A 17,086-nucleotide genomic window follows, 5' to 3' on the forward strand; every position below is an offset into this window, starting at 1 on the left:
TTAGGGCTCATTTAGATGGGCGTGCACGTCCATACAGCGTGCAGACCCGTAAAAAGATTTGATCCCGCACAATGTCCAAGTGTGGGCATCTGGACCCGCACAGATGTGCAAGTTCGGGTGTGTGACCGCGTGTAATAGCGTGCAGAAGGAAGAACAGGCTACTGGACGCAATTACACGCAGCACCTGTTCCTTCCGGGATCGAGTCATTTTACGGATGTGTCAAACGTTCTTGGAGGGGCTGCTCCCACACAAAACAAGAGACCCCCTATTAGAATAGGGGAACCAGATATAGAGGTGCCACAGCTGATAGTAAGATACAATATGATATTTTATTTTTAAAGACCAAGAGAATAAAACAGTATTTCGGGTGTCAGCGACTTCCCCCTTCATCAGGGGTTATGGTTTACTTTTGTAGCTTAGTTGCTTTCAAATGTCTTAGACTTAAAAATAGTTAGCAGTTGTAGTGAATGATTGGAATTTTAGCAGAAAGAACATGAATTCATCCTTCTGCTAAAATCCAATCTTTTACTGTAACTGCTAACTATTGTTGTGTATCATTTCCTTTTATGAGTCCAAAACAATGTTAGGGAATGAAGGGTGGGGAATTGTGGACCCCCAAAATGCATTGGCTGTTTTATTCTATCAAATCTTATAAATAAAATACTATGTTGGAGTCCACTAATAGCATCTGCTGGGTTAGCAAGGTTTGTTTCGGCAGAACTTTGGCAAAATGACCAGGATACATGGGGAGGGGCTAAATACAGAGTCGGGGTGCCCTCAGGCATTTCTACAACTACTCAAGATCATCTCAGAACATTCAGATCAGCATATAGAGATATACAAATATGTCTGCCTGTCTTCATCTCCATCACATGGTGGATTAATGGGATTAGTAACCTCAGCCTACATTAGTAACCAGCCATATAATTCCTGGGGAAGAAGATCTACACATAATCACACAGCATATAATTCATCTACTTGATAAGCACAGTGCTCTCTTTGCTGGCTCTGTTCCCAGGGAAACGCAGTTCTGTTGCCATAGCAACGGAACAGCTGTAAATAGTTCTGGAGAAGATGACATGCTGGGGATGATCTTGGCTCTACATGGGTTGCACGCATGTTCCTGGTGTATACATAGGCACCATTTTATGTGGTCAGGGAACTGATCTGGATTTGTATATTTGCAATACTCACGTATGTAATATTATAAATTAATGCAACAGAAACACCTCACTAGGAAATGTATGCTTTTCTGCTGTTTTAAGAGCTTGTTCACATCATGTCTGGTGACCCGCTTTGAGTAGCATAAAGAGACAAATAAAACAATTGTTTCCTATGTGCCCTGTTCACCACAAACCAGTACATTGCATTGCGTAAAACTACAGCATGCAGCACAATGTATGTCATTGCATGCGCATTGCAATGAGCTGCGGTGCATAGAGTTGACTGAACTGTCGTTTTGTGACACTTCAATAAAGTTTTTTTTAAAGAAAAGAAGTAAACAGTGTAATGGCTTTTCACAACACATTGCACAGCCCCCTAAATAAACACAAGCGCGCCCTTAATGCAGAACTCTGGCAAAAATGTTCTTAACCCTTGCAGTGGGGCTACCCCCGCACTGCAAGGGTTAAGTGCTCATTTTTGTCAAAAAATTTTTTTTACTCACCTGATGCTTGGAGCCGGCTTGCTCTTAGACCGGTTCCTGGAGCCTCTCTCCCCCTCTAAGGTTCCTCGAGTCATCACCTTCTATACACAATGTATTGGACGTGAGGACGCTGAAGGATATACCGTAGCTGCAGTGAAAGAGGAAACACGCTTCAAGGACCGGAGTAGCAGCCAGCCGGCTACCCTCTGGAATGCAAGGGTTAACTGCTCATTTAGGTCTAATATATGAGGGTAAAGCAGTTTTATTTACCTGATCCCCACTCCCCCTGGCAGTCGGCACTTGCCTCGTCTTCCCTACACTCTATCTTGTGGGCTGTCCCTCTGCGTCCTCACATACTGTATAATACAAGTCTATGGGCCCTGCATTTTACTTTTATAACGTCGGGGGGCCTCTGACCAACAGAGCATTGAGTAAACTGTGGGAGCGGGGATCAGGTATGTAAACGTCCTTTGCCCCGGTAAACTAGACCTAAACAATCAGTTAACCCTTGCAGTGTTGGAGAAGCTCTACCACAAGGGGAGTTTGTTTTCCCCAGAGATAGGTTTTGAAGTTAATGACAGTTGCACTTTAAATTCCCCCATTTTGGGGGGGCAAGGTCAGTGGATAAATGTCAGTTTGGAAACTGCACTGCTTTCAGCTATCACTGATGAATAGCATCACGTATCCTGAGTCAGCACAAGGCTATCATTGAACCCTCTTCTCATTTGATGGCTCTTGCAGGCTTGGTTAGGCGCTGTTAATTAGCCTGTAACTACTGCTATCATGATCACAACTTCTGCTGTGAAGACAAAGAACATTTTCTACTGAAAAGTCAATTACACAAAAATCAATATGTGCTTTGAATGGCTTTCCTTGCTGTAAAGATAATGGCTTTTGCATAGATATTTTGTAGATATTTTAATCAAAATGGCAAATACACTGCCTGGGCCAAAAAACATTCAAATCACAACCTGGATTTAGCTAAATAAATAGGTCAGAAACTTCAATTGGATTACAGGTTTAGGTTCAGCAATTTTATGTCCCAAAAAATGAGGTCAGCTACCTACCTGAATATACTGAATGACCAAGTTTCTCCATCAATGGATTTTTTCTTCCCTGATGGCATGGTCATATTCCAAGGTGACAATGCCAAGATTCATCGGGCTCAAATTGTGGTAAAAGTGGATCAGGTAACATGAGACATGGATTGGCCATCGCAGAGTCCAGACCTTATCCCCTTTGAGAATCTTTGGGATGTGCTGGAGAAGACTTTACGCAGTGGTCCGACTCTCCCATCATCACTACAAGATCTTGGTGAAAAATGAATACAACTCTGGATGGAAATAAATGTGACATTGCATATGCTTATCGAAACAATGCCACGGTAAATGTGTGCCCTAATCGAAGCTAACGAAATATTAGAGGGTGTGACCTTTTGTTTCGACAGGCAGTGTATATGAACTTCAGTCTAATGAGAAAGCCAGATATTACGATAAAGATCGATATTACTGATTATTGTGTTTATCTTTTCCGTTTGCAGTGGGAATGGGCAGCATAGTAACATGGTTAGCATTCTTATCTGGCAGATCTGGAGCCCGGGGTCCAGCATCAACTTTGGACATTATATTTATTGGTACTGTGTGTTCTCCCTCTGTTTGCACAGGTTTCCTCCATTAAGGGGTATCTTTGGTCAAAAATTAAAAATAAGTATGCATTTCTATATTGAATTTCCATAAGTTCTATTTCACTCATATTGACCATATGGCTCTTGAAGTTTGTAAACGTACTTATTGAAGATGACATCACCGCACTTGTATACCATTGAGAACTTCCAGTCCCTCTGCCGCGGTGGCTGTTGTAGTTTCTCCATTCACAGATCCTGTCACTTTACAAGGGAATTTTCTCTTAGTTTAGTGCATGTGGTGAAAATTCACTTTGCAAAGAATACCAAATTACATGCAAGTGAAGTAAAAAAAACAACAGTATTTTTGTTCGCACGTAATTGGATGATGGAAGTCAGCAAAGCTTCACCTCATTCACCAAGGCAAAAGGAAACTTCCCTGGCAAAGTGCAAATTCCGTTGCAAAGTAAACAGCCAATTTGCCTTTGGATAATGAAACCAAATGTATCTGACTAGGTCTACTTTAGCCTTATACTGCAAGCCATCTTCACCGTGCATAAATATCTACATGACACATATGCAGAGTGTTCCAAATACTGCTGCTTCTCGCCTGGCGGCACATTGTCAAGGCTGTTAGTCTTGAGAAGGCTAATGGATAACTGCTGCTAATTAGCGTTTCTCAAATGTATTTAATGGTTATTGATATTACAAGGTCAGCTTGATGTAAATAATCGTACTATCATGTGTTAATGTAAAAAAAACCTCTTATTTCAATGCATAGTTTGTAAGCATTAACAGTATGTACATGGGGGAGGGGGGTGCAAAATGTTTGCTGTTATATATACAGACTGTACTTCCTGTTTTGCATTGCTACATTTTATGCCTAAAAATATTACACCTATAATTCAGGGTACATTAGTGTGATCACTACATTGTAGAATGTTTTGAATATAAGAATAAATAGGTATACCTAATATTTGACCCTCTGCGTAGATAATCCTTTTCAACGTCTTGCTCTGTAGGTCTGTGAAGGTTCTCATTCATCCCAGTCATTGAATATCTGTAAAAAATAAATCAAAGCAACCAGACTTGCTGTATTTTTCTTAAGGACGTTTTGCTGGTCATCCAACCAGTTTTCTCAGTTTAGAATTTAAAAAGCTAGTCGGATGACGTCTTCAAGAAAAATACAGCTAGTCCAGTTGCTTTGATTTATTTTTTACAGATATTTTCTTGGTCTGTACAAGATTTTCACTACCAATCTTGCAATTAGTGAATAATAATAACAAAAAAGAAACTCACACAGTAAAAATTGTAGTGTTCCCTAAAATGAGTCAGTCAATGGTCCATTGGACTGCCTATTAGTGGTCAGTCTATAGGTGTCCCTTGGTGATCAGGGTAGGTAGGAGATCAATTCACTATTGCCCACTGATCAGGGAACCGCTAGCAACCTCAGGAGGAACCCTACTTGGGAAAGGCTGATCTACTGATATTTCAATGTTTGGTAGATTCTGGAGAGATAAAACCACACAACAGTTTCATATACTGTATCTCATGGAGAATCTATTGGTGAAATCCTTATGCTTGAGTTCTTGGGTCTGCATACCTCCAAGGTAGGAGAATCTTTGCAAATGACCATAGTTTTATTGTAAAGTGATTTTGTAATGTGTAGGAGGGAGATTATGGAAAACTGTGTAAGATTTCCTTTAGGTATTCCGAAAGCTCCAGGCCTGATATTGAATACTTAGGGGTCCCTATGACAGAATTACTGTACTAAGGCTAAATAGAAGCTTTAACCCTCAAATTCTACCAGTCAACTCTACCAATCAAATATATTTCTATAAACACTGTTGACTCTAATGAGGCAGTATCAAAGAGGAGGTTTTGGAAACCTCATGTTAGGAAATCACGTAATTGAACAAGACATTTAAGTCTATAGTATCATGTTGCCATGGGAAAGCCATTTGAATTCACAGAAAACACTCAAAACAACATATTTATTGGTATTGTAGGATAGATAGGCTTTATTACTGTAATATATATGTGCCATTATTTAGATTGGCGATCCCTCCACAAAGTCCATGATCAAACTATAGTAATATATATTGCACATGTCCGGGGCTATGGGGCATTTAAAGCAAATTAAATAAATATGTATTCTGTCCTCTGGTGCTTTTGGTACTCCATTAATAGGTAAATCCATCCTTTACATCAGTGCAGACAGTGTAGTTGTAGGTGAGTATTCCTGGCCTTTGATTGTAGCAGACATCTTCCAGGCTTGTGTGTGATCCATTAGTAATCCTGCATAGGACAAAAACTAAGTATAGATCACAGAAATATTTACGGATGCAAATAAAGTCTAGCAGACTGATTAAAGGACTGGTAATCCAAAAATGAAGAAAAAAAAAGATGCTCAATGGGCAAAGAGCTTCTTAAAGAAGAACTATGAGATGAGTGATTTCCACTCACCTCATAGTTCTAGCCGACCTGTGACAATGAGACTGTCACAGGTCGGCTCAGTAGATCGGGAGGTGAGCGAACACATACCAGGTTCGCTCACCTCTCGATCCTGTCACGGCTCTCTGCCGTGGCAGGGGAGGCGCTGGATTCCCCTCTCCCCGCTCCGATCTGCCAGCGCTGACTGGCGGAACGGACGGGGAGGGGGCGGGTACAGCTGGCTCTGCCTCTAGATAGGCCGAGCCAGCTGTCACTCACGCAGCTGGGCGGATCCCGTCATCTACGTCAGGATCCGCTCCGGCTGCGGCGTCTCAGTATACAGCTACAGCTTGCGGTATACTGAGCTTAGGGTAACGGGAGGACGCTAGTTTGTGTCCTCCTGTTACCCCAAGGAGAACTATGGGGAAAAACACTGACCCCATAGTTCTCCTTTAAAGTGAATTTGTCACAAAACTAGACATTTCAGAGCATGTGCATAGTGATGACAAAATGCATAGATGGAGGTTACCTTTAATGGAAACTGCATGTCAGAATGACTTAGCGATAGAGGTACCTGAAATCTTATGCAGATTTCCTGTGCAAGTGGATCTTGGCACCTCCAAGGCCTCCCCATTGGGCCACACTAGGATGACCAATAGGGAGGCTTGAAAGAAAGGAAGCAATACGGTCAAGGTTAACCTTTACAGAAAATGTCAACGCTAATATTTAATAATATTATTGATGTTTAATAATGCATAAAATTTGAGATTACTCTAATATTATATTATTTGAAATAACTATATCTAGATGGTTTGATGTGGGGTTTTCACAGCCCATTCACAGCCCATTCACAGCCCATTCACATATCTGCATTTATATAGTATAACCTTGGGGTAACAAATACTCATGTTCTATTAACATAATTAACAAATCTTGAGCTTTCATTTACATATTCTGGTCCAATAAGGGCCCTTCTTTCCCATCATAGAAGGAGGAGAGGTATATGTACTGTTTCTTTCCCATCTCACACTGTAACATGGTCACCTCTGCAAGCTATTACATCTTCTATCTATTCTGTCTGCTATAAATACTACTTTCCTTTAAGCTAAATCCATTGTGCCCTCTGTGCAGCTACCAGCCCCCTCCGACTTTCTGTATACTGACATCCAGAATCAGCTGGAATATAAACATGTGTCTGTCACATGTACTGACCTCATAATATGAATTCATCATTCATACACTCCGCTGGCAGCGACACACATGCATGCAGCCCCAGAATCCTCTGCTGCGCTTGGCTTCTCTTTAATCCTTCTGCCTTGCAGTAACAGGCCGCAGAAGGCACGTGTCGGGGAGGGTGGAGGGGATGTAGTTGTCTGACAGATTATCGTCTTATTTCATTATCTGCTTCCTGGACGTACTCGTTAGAAAATAATCTCATTATTTGCTGTGTAAAGGGGTATTTTTCCATGGCAGGGTAGACAGGCGCATAGAGACGCATGGTTAGACGTATGCAGACAAAAGGCTTTGTTTACTGAAATGATCTGCATCGGCATTGATTCCGAAATCTAACAAGGATTTTTATATTCCTTTATAAAACATGTCAGATATGCTAAAGTGAGACCTAATTAAAAACGCTAGGCCTCGTTAACCCTGTAGGGATCCGGTAATAATATTATAATCCTGTGCTCCAATTAAAGAAGAATATTGGGCACACTGAAAATTAGTTGACAGCTTAATGTATTGGAGATTCTGTCTTTTTTGGCTGTTTTTTACTCACAGCTGATGGTTGGGATCTACCTCCTTGGCTTGTGAGTAAATGTACCTTCGTATCAGAGAATGTTCACACCATCTGGACATTTACAATCAGATTGGCAAATATTTGTATGTCTTTAGACCTTACATGACAACAGAAGACATCCTTTGTCCAAGTGGGCCAACGTCTTTAGACCCTAAATGACCATGCCAGGCATCCTTTGCTTAAGTGGTCCTATGTCTTTAGACCCTACATGACCATGGCAGATATCCTTTGCCCCCGTCGGTCTATGTTTTTAGGTCCTACATGACCATGGCAGACATCCTTTGCCTAAGTAGGGTTAAGTCTGTAGACCCTACATGTCCATGGCAGACATCCTTTGTCCAAGTGGTCCTATGTCTTTCAACCCTACATGACCACAGTAGACATCCTTTTGCCAAGTGGGCCTATGTTTTTAGGCCCTTCATGACTATGGGAGACATCCTTTGTCTAAGTGGGGTTATGTCTTTAGATCCCACATACACATGGCAGACATCCTTTGATCAAGTAGGCCTATGTTTTTAGACCCAACATGACCATGGCAGGCATCCTTCGCCCAAGTTTTCCCTCATGGCCAACTGCATTTGTTTTCCCTATGCATTAGCTTTAGGTTTGGTGCTGGCAGGTTCTCAGATAAGGTTCCCATTGATAAGCGTGATACCTTTACACATGAGATATGCCAAGGCGAAGAGCAAGAGAAGGCATTAGATCAACATGTGGGCAGATAACACTAGTACTGTGACATTGTATACTGCAATCTAGTTATATCACTGCAGGCCGTTGGAGGCTTAGAGTGGGAAGAATATGTTTGTCTTTTTAATTAGGTACCTGTGTATTGCACAGCTGTGGTGACTGAAGGGACATCCTACTAAGCAGATTCAAGATGGCGGAGCAAAGCTGGTTTTGTGGGGTATCATTCAGGGCCTGATCATCCGACCTGGTAATAAAATGATGAGCATTGATTAATATTAATATCACATGTGTCTGGTACAGATAATAGACACTAACAAAGAAATTATTACATTTCATTTTACTAGCTTTTCCAGTAAAGGTTTGCTTTAAAGGAAACCATTGCCATCTGCTAATTTCCTTCTAAACATTGCCGGGCTGATGTCGATCTAATGCTGATCTAATGACTTTAATGTTTTCTCAGTTACTGCAGCAAATTAACGTTCCACATCAGTAGCTCAGGAAGAATTAAAGAAATTAGATTAGCGTGACAACCGAGTAACTAGTATGTTCAGAAGGGGAGGTCAGCAATGGCAATTCTATTTCTCTCAGCACACGTCAGATATAATGATTTGTTGCTTAAAAAGCTGATGGGTAGTTTGTATGTAAAATTATAGTTACTCATTTTTGAAGGAAGTATTTACTGTTTTTATGTTACGCTATAGGTAATGCAGAAAGGGGAGTAAGATTCTTTTGCTTGCCCATGTAATTCTTTCAAGGGGGACATATGCTGAAACATGACGGGGGCTTTTCCCTGGCCTCCATTAGATGTAAGGAGCTGCTGAGTGACCCGCTCTTCGGGATTCTCCACAGACTGAGGCATCCAGTATTGCAATTTGATTAACCTTTCACATATATTAGTATGTATATATGCAAGTAGGTAACCATTCACAGTGCTCTAGAATTATATTGTACATAATGGTCTAGGGTTAAATATATCTGAGCATCAAAGTACCGCTGGAAGTGATTTAAAAATGTTTATCTGCTGTGGACATTTGTCTGCTGGTCTTTTTACCTATTAAACCAAGTTCACATATTTCAATTAGCACTTCCTAGGAGGTAATTTATTAAGTGCTTTCTCCCAAAATAGTACCAGCCATCTTTATACTCCCTGTCAGATCTGATCTTGTGCTTAGAGATCAGTTATTCACAGCTTTGTCTATCAATTTCAGATAAGTATGGCGTGCTTTGTCAGGTTGTGATGCAGTAGAAGGGCAGCACATAACAGAATGCACAAAGCACACACCACTGAATGTGTACAGCAGACAACATACACATCACTGAATGTGTACAGCAGACAACATACACACCACTGAATGTGTACAGCAGACAACATACACACCACCGAATATGTACAGCAGACAACATACACACCACTGAATGTGTACAGCACATACCACACACCACTGAATATGTACAGCACATAACATGCACACCACTGAATGTGCACAGCACACAACATACACACCACTGAATGTGTACAGCAGACAACATACACACCACCGAATGTGTACAGCACACAACATACACATCACTGAATGTGTACAGCAGACAACATACACACTATTGAATGTGTACAGCACACAACATACACACCACTGAATATGTACAGCACATAACATACACACCACTGAATGTGCACAGCACACAACATACACACCACTGAATGTGTACAGCAGACAACATACACACCATTGAATGTGTACAGCACACACACCACTGAATGGGGGGAATTTATCAAAGGAATTGCGACAGTTTTAGCCTCTTAGATCATTTTTTATGTGCAAATCTGTCTAGCCTCTCCTTTTAACATGTGCACCTGTTTTGACCAGAGCTTGCACTATTTCCCCGATTGCACGTGTTTTGCGCATGTTTTGTGAAAGTTTGCAACTGTTTACATTTGCACTTGTCCTGCGGCTGTCTGAAACTGGAGCATCACCTAACAAAACAATCACAACTTAAGAAGTCCCCATGATCACTTCTTCAGGAAGCGACAGTTAAGCTTTTTGCCTGGAGTTACAAGTCTTTTGTAATTGTCTGTAATTAACAGGCAGCGCTCCATCCATGGCAGGATACACAGTGGGGAGGCTTTCCCTGCTGTGTAACCTGTTACAAGCCACCCTGAATGGGGAAAAAGCTGTCAGCTTCAGACTTTTTTCTTTTCTTCATAATACTAGGTGAGGCTCTGCCTCACCTTCCTCCCCTGACCGATATAAAGACACATCACTGCTGCTACCTCTCCTTGTGAAGGGTGAAGGGTCATGTCTCCACCCCCTCTAGTTGTTTTCTATAGGCAACCTCTAGTGGGTGGAGCCTGTCAGATCCCTCCCAGGGCTCTGCTCTCGTTTACAGCACATTGGTGATATCACCACTACTTTTTGCAAATAATAATTGGATTTGCAAAGGCATTTGGTGCACACAAAAGGGGATTTATATCCTTTGTGGCTATTGTGGAATATATATTTAAATGAAAGTTTTGAGCCCTGAGTGCAGCTGTAAAATATTGGATTTCCACCTTTGCACATTAGGTGGCAAGCACATTTTACCTCAATCTGACATATATAATAGACTGTACACTCCAAAAGACAGAATCAATTTATATCAGAATGAAGCTATGTCTTTGCTACACATAACAATAAACATTTGAGATTGTGAAATGTATTTATAAAACGTTTGCAGTACATTCAGTCAGTACGTCATATGTATCCCTTCCATCAGTAGAGAGCATTATTCATAGACCACAGGAAGCATCTAATGAAATGAGCTAAATAAATAATAACTTCTCAGAAGGTCACAAGCTGCTTTGGTGGAGACAAAATGGCTGCTCACTGGGTGCCTCAGCTGGGCTCCTCGGTTTTATAACCGGTTTTATTCTCTGTGAAACTAACAGATGGGAAACAATGGTAGCTTGTGACAAGGTCTTGGCACAAATATTCTCTCACTGTTTTATGTAGTAAAATGTGCTCCTGGCAAATATTTAGAGCTCTGCCTAAATTACTCTTCTCTGTTTTGGGTGGAATTAGCCAGGGTGTCAGATCTACAGTGCAACCATCTCCATAGGATAGCTAGTAGTAGTTAGTCACATTTACTGAGCTTGTTCTGTAATGTTGATGACATTTTCCCTCTCATCATCCAAGCAGCTCTCTCAGCTCTAATCAGTGTCAGGAATGTACCCCGGCATTTATAGCCACACGGGCAACTAAAGCTGGCCATACATTAGTAGAATTTTGCTTGAAAAAGATTCTTAAGGTTGGTTTGATTTATTAATATTTAATAAGGGGCCAATAGGTGATTGTTTTTGACCATAGTGAAAATCGTTAGAGCAGAATGGAATTTTTTGTATTAAAGGAACAAAATTCTAACAGCGGATGTGGTTTTTGTTCAGGAAACTCCATTCGTTCCAAAAATCGAATATTAAAATCAAAAGTAATTTTGAATGCCGTTCATCAAGTCTCTGATGGCATTATCAACTGTTCTGACAAGATGTTCTGAATGTTTAAATGAAATGATTCCAGTGTATTGCCAGCTTAAGTCACTTTGCAATTACTATGGACCTTGTCAAGGCAGTTTGTTGTCCAAGAAGATGGGAGGTGTGAAGGTTTTCTTTAAAAATACCTGGTTTCTATTACATATTCAAATCACCACAATGTCATGAAGGGCAGGAATTGTGTAATTGTTCAAGTTGCATGACACTCATTTGAGCTAAGGAAGATATTGGATGAGAGTCAAAAGGGCTACAACATTCCAGAGGAAGTTCAGTTGAATGTGACTAACTACTAGCTATGCCATGATCTTGATAAATGATAGATTTGCATATACATCTCCATAGACACATCTCTCTGTAGATGTCCAAGTTCTGCTTTTCAGCCAAGCTACTGACATCACTGTCCTGATTCATCTACATTAACAATATATTATTATTAAAGTTACATGACACTTATTTGAGCTGAGAAAGCTATTCAATGAGAGTCAAATGGGCTTCAACATAGTAGAAAACGTTTAGCTGAATGTGGCTAACTACAACCATGACCTGGATAAATGAAACATTTAATAATCATCTGCACATGGAGATCTCCCTCGAGACCAGAAACACTGGGTTCTAGTCTCAAAGGAGATCTCCCTATAGAGATGTCTCTATGGAGTTCCTATGCAGATGCCAAATTTATCTTTTCAGCCAAGCTGCTGACTTCACTGCTCTGATTCTTTCACATTAACCATGTGTGAATTATTCAAGTTTCATGACACTTATTTGAGCTCAGGAAGCTATTGGATGAGAGTCGAAAGAGTTTCAACATCACAGAAAACGTTTAGTAGTATGTGACTAACTACTTTTAGATATTAGGGCTAAGGGGACTATTTGATGAGAATCAAAAGGGCTTCAACATTGTAAAGAAAGTTTTTTTTCAAGTTACATGACACTTCATTGAGCTAAGGAAGCTATTGGATGAGAGTCAAAAGGGCTCAAATATGTAGTGGAGGCCTACTTAATTGAACAAAATTGTATGTATTGTTATGTAGGGCCTTGCATGAAATAGTTGCTAGTAAATCTAAAGTTGATTGTACAATTAGATGGTATTATGTGTTGTGAGCTGTAGATACTTAGACAAATGAGATCCATTCATTCATAACACAGCACAAAAAGCACTGTATTAACCTGCAATAACCAAATTGTCATTAAAGTTTGTTTCAATTATATCATTAAAGGAAACCTGTAGCATTTTCAGAGGGAAGTCAACAATGGCAGCATTTTACAATAATCAGATGTCTTACTCTTAATGAAGATCATACTGGATTTGTTCTTACCTTTTCCCAGCCAGGGCTGAGTTTATGATCTTTCGGATGGCTGCTGACCCCCTGGCCCGGCTGTACTCACTGGTAAACATACCATCCACATGTCTTTTATTCCTGTTTATAGAATGCAGAATACATATAAATATTGGGAGAATGAAGATGAAATAAGGTATAGAAAGTATATAATGTAATTTATATTAAGAATGGGATACATTGAATTCTAGCTACCAAAAACATAATTTTATTTAAAAAAATGTAATAGCAATGTGCTTTTTTTTACAAAGCACATCTACTGCACAGTTATCATAAAGCAAACCAACTGTATTGTCACATCTGTGAGTGTATGGGATGGTTACTGAGTGTTTGATACTCTTGCCTTGCAGCTTTGGGTGAATGGAACATAATTTCCCTGGGATACTCTCTCTGCATGGAGTTTGTATGTTCCCCTGTGTTTGTAAAGGGCTTCTCCCACATTATAAAAACACACTGGTTGGCTTCCTCCTAAGTTGCCCTTAGTGTACTGTATGTATGAATGCAATAGGGCATTAGATTTGGGGAATAAGGACTAACGTAACTGGCACCAAGTAAAGTGCAGATGTTGTAAAATAATCGTAATGGTGAAAATAAATCTGCATATCATTGTTGCCCTTTGTACTGCATTAATTAATAAACCTGTAAGAGATATTAACAGAGTTGAGCAATTTCTAAACAGTTAATGGCCTGCTTTTGTCAGGTAGTAAATATTTTTGGGCTCCCTTAAAGCAGCCAGCAGACTACTTGCTTATATGGGAACGGTTTCAGCTGCCCAAGGATTTAATTTTGCCACTTTCGTCACTTAGTCATCCCTGCCAGACAACACAGCCAGACCCTCAACCACCACTGCAGTAGTAGAATAGCTTGGGCAAGAACCTAAACTCAGCCTACTGATTGGACAATGGAGCCACAGCACGCTAATAAGGTCACCCCTAAGCTCCTTTTAGCGTGTACCAGTACATGAGTAGTGCAGCATTATCTGACTGGCTTCTAGTTTTGCGCCTGCCAACCCAGCCACAGAGTTTCTGTTCACGGGTGACATCAAGATAATTTCAGGTACTCATGCTAGTTGCATTTAAAAATACATTTAGGGTACAGTCACACTATTCAATTTTCGGATTCCTGCCGCAGAAATTCCAAATCTACCATTTAGATGCAACTGCTGTCACCTATTCCCCCAAGCGGTTTGGAATAAATCACTGTCCTGGGATGCATGATAAATGCATCTCAGGACAGTGATCTATTCCAAACCACCTGAAATTGTATTGCATATGATTACATGCAGACTGCCACTTACAAATGCTGCCACTGTCATCTGCTCATGAACTTGAACGGGTGATAGCGGCCGTATCTAAATGGGAGATTTGGGATTCCTGCCGCAAGAATCACAAATCACATAGTGAAAATGAGGCCTTACTGTCTATTTAAAGGATACATAGCTATGCGTGCTAGTAGGTCTGTCTGCCTGGAGTTTAGCTTTAAAAGCCAACTCCAACCAAAAATATTATTTCATTTTAGTAGTGACCAGCTGAATGCTGGCTTTCTGTATCTCTGGACTCCAATGGCAATATATTAGCACTAGAATATTAGCACTAGAATTCTCAGGTGAAGGTGTGACAATATCTGCAGTGATGTGAAAAATAACTCATAAAACTTCCTGCAAGAGCGTGCAGGAGAGGGACAATCCTGCCCCCTAAGAGAGAAGAAGCCAGTTTATAATTCAGACCAGCAGTCCCTGGGTGGAACTGAGCCTAAAGTAGTTCTAAAGTCCCAGCATACACTATCCTGTTATAACATCAGCATTGTAATAGGAATACATACTTGAGTTGTTTCTGATAATGCAAACAAAGTTTAATTGAAAAAATCCCTTTTATGTAGTGAGCGCTGCCTTCTGTCTGCTCATCTGTCTTCTCATCGCTACGTATTCCATCATGCATTGCTTCTAGCAAGCAATGCTAATGTTGCATTGTTCAGAAGTTGAGTTGTAGTTCAGAGGGCAGACTGTATGAGAGTTGTGACACAAGTGCATACTCACAGGGCTGAGTGAAATTGTGCCAGCGCATTGAGGAGGTACATCTTATGGGCTAAGTAAGTTTACCAACTGCTAGATGGATACGGTTATTAGAAGTGGGATAGAACCCATGGAAATTCAATATAAAAATACAGATTTAGTTTTAGATTTTGGCCATAGATACCCTTTAATATATACCTTCTGTGTATAAGGCACACCTGGATCTCTTTTTTTTAAATGTTTTTCACTCATGCCCACCTTCCTGATCTGCACTGGAACTGATGCGACAATGAGAGTTTTTGAGCCAGCGATTGGCTGCACAGGCACCAAGGACTGCATTGTGTGAGGGCGAAGGGGGACTGTAGCATGACATGGAATGACAGACATGAGCACGGGAGATATATGAATGCATCAGAAGTTCCTTCTACGGTGCAGAAAGAGGGTAGCAGTTCTAGCCAAACTCTTTTTTTTGTGGTTTTGGACCAAGTGGTAAAGGATTAAACACTCTTTTCTACGTTTCTGTTGCTTTCTATAAATGTGTCAGTCATTTCTCATATAAATGTGTCAGCCTCTTTAATTCCTGTCCTAGTGACTCCCATGTGAGGGCATATCTCCCTAGTGGGGTATAAAGACAACAATTTAAACCTGACAGATTACTTTTCTTTTGTACTATATTAACAAAAGTATTATTGCTGTGTGTGTCCTTATTGGAGAGATCCTCCCTCAATTTCAATGTTGGTGATGGTAGAGCTGAACTCTGGATAAGCAAATATTGTCGAAATACAAGAGTCATGTGTGTTCTCACTGAAAACTTTGTGAGCTTTGTGTGTTTCTTCTAGATCTATACTGTAATCCAGTGTGAAACTTTGCCTCTGTGCAGGAGCTTCCTGTAATGAAGACCGGTCACTGCTGCTCTCTCTCCTTGTGCAGGGTGACTGGTCTTGTTTCCGCTCCCTCCTGTAGTTTTCTGCAGGCTGCCTGTAATGGGAAAGGCCTGCTGGGCCCCTCCTACAGCTATGCTCTGTACAGCACAGTGATAATGTCACTTCTACTTTTGTAAAGGCATTTGGTGCACACAAAGTGGATTTGTATCCTTTATAGTGTTTAGAGATTAATATATTTAAAGTTTTTATGCCTGGAGTTCACCTTTAAGGGCAAATTATCCCAACAGTAAGAACGAGCATACATAGATTCTTACTTATCTTCACTCTATACAAAATTAGGCAAAAATTAGCAACTAATGCTACAGGCCCACTGACTAAAATTCATCCCCCTGTAGACCGTGTAAAGTGCAAATCGAGCCAAAACCTTTTTCTAGCTTTGGAAAGAGTGGAGAAGGGTTAGAACTGGCAAAGTACCTCCAGGGCCTTATGCACCTAACCTAAAATGAGACACTTTTCTAGGTATCAACTAACCTGGCAGGAAGAGAAGTGCAACATGATAGCTGAATGAAGACAACAAGGACGACCAAAGCTCTGAGAACCACTGTCAAAGGCATAATTCTGGAAAGACATAAAGTAAAATATCAACCACAACATAAATATTCCAATATTAAGAAGAAATAGAGTTAAACGTTACAATACAAGCTTCCTTTATGTAAGCAAGTCACAGTATCAGTGGAAATGTTTCCATTTGCATACAAAGCCTTAAGTATTTGGTATTGTATCATTTAATGCAGGGCTGTATAAATCTCAGGAGCCAGGTAGCCAATGCTCCTTAAAAATGACAGCTGGCATATAACTTTTGAGGTGTTCTCTAATTGTCAATGGAGCTGTCTTCTAAAAAAAATCCTGCTCGCTTCTGGATTGGATAGACTGGCTCCTGAATTCGATATTATTTATTCACCCCTGTGTGTATGCAGCTTATATTTTGTCAGTGTTCATGTCCAGGTTAATAGCTTACAACACCCAGAATTTCTGTTTTAGCCAACAACAATGTGCTACACATGTCATAGTATCTCTAAGTACCTAATGCTGTCTATAGGCATGATCCGGCCACCCAATTATCTTTATAACATTATTCATTGTACA

At 40.4% G+C, this 17,086-nt stretch overlaps 1 protein-coding gene across 1 annotated transcript; it reads right to left on the reverse strand.

Annotated features, from left to right (window-relative positions):
- Window positions 1-6,831: 6,831 nt before the first annotated feature.
- Window positions 6,832-16,554, reverse strand: SCT (secretin). Its single transcript, XM_018569119.1, has 4 exons — window positions 16,472-16,554; window positions 13,025-13,126; window positions 8,321-8,429; window positions 6,832-6,876 (listed from the first exon to the last, which is right to left on the reverse strand). Exons 1-4 carry the CDS (start codon window positions 16,552-16,554, stop codon window positions 6,832-6,834), a joined length of 339 nt encoding a protein of 112 aa, XP_018424621.1.
- Window positions 16,555-17,086: the final 532 nt, after the last annotated feature.

This window comes from Nanorana parkeri, unplaced genomic scaffold, assembly GCF_000935625.1.
Source record: "Nanorana parkeri isolate BGI_ZX_2015 unplaced genomic scaffold, ASM93562v1 scaffold1290, whole genome shotgun sequence".
NCBI lineage: Eukaryota > Metazoa > Chordata > Amphibia > Anura > Dicroglossidae > Nanorana > Nanorana parkeri.

Coding starts and splice junctions, on each gene's coding strand:
- SCT (XM_018569119.1), bottom strand. CDS start 16,554: ATGCCTTTGACAGTGGTTCTCAGAGCTTTGGTCGTCCTTGTTGTCTTC. Junction 13,127..16,471: donor TGCACTTCTCTTCCTGCCAG/GTTAGTTGATAC, acceptor TTCTATAAACAG/GAATAAAAGACATGTGGATG. Junction 6,877..8,320: donor CACAGCTGTGCAATACACAG/GTACCTAATTAA, acceptor TTTATATTCCAG/CTGATTCTGGATGTCAGTAT.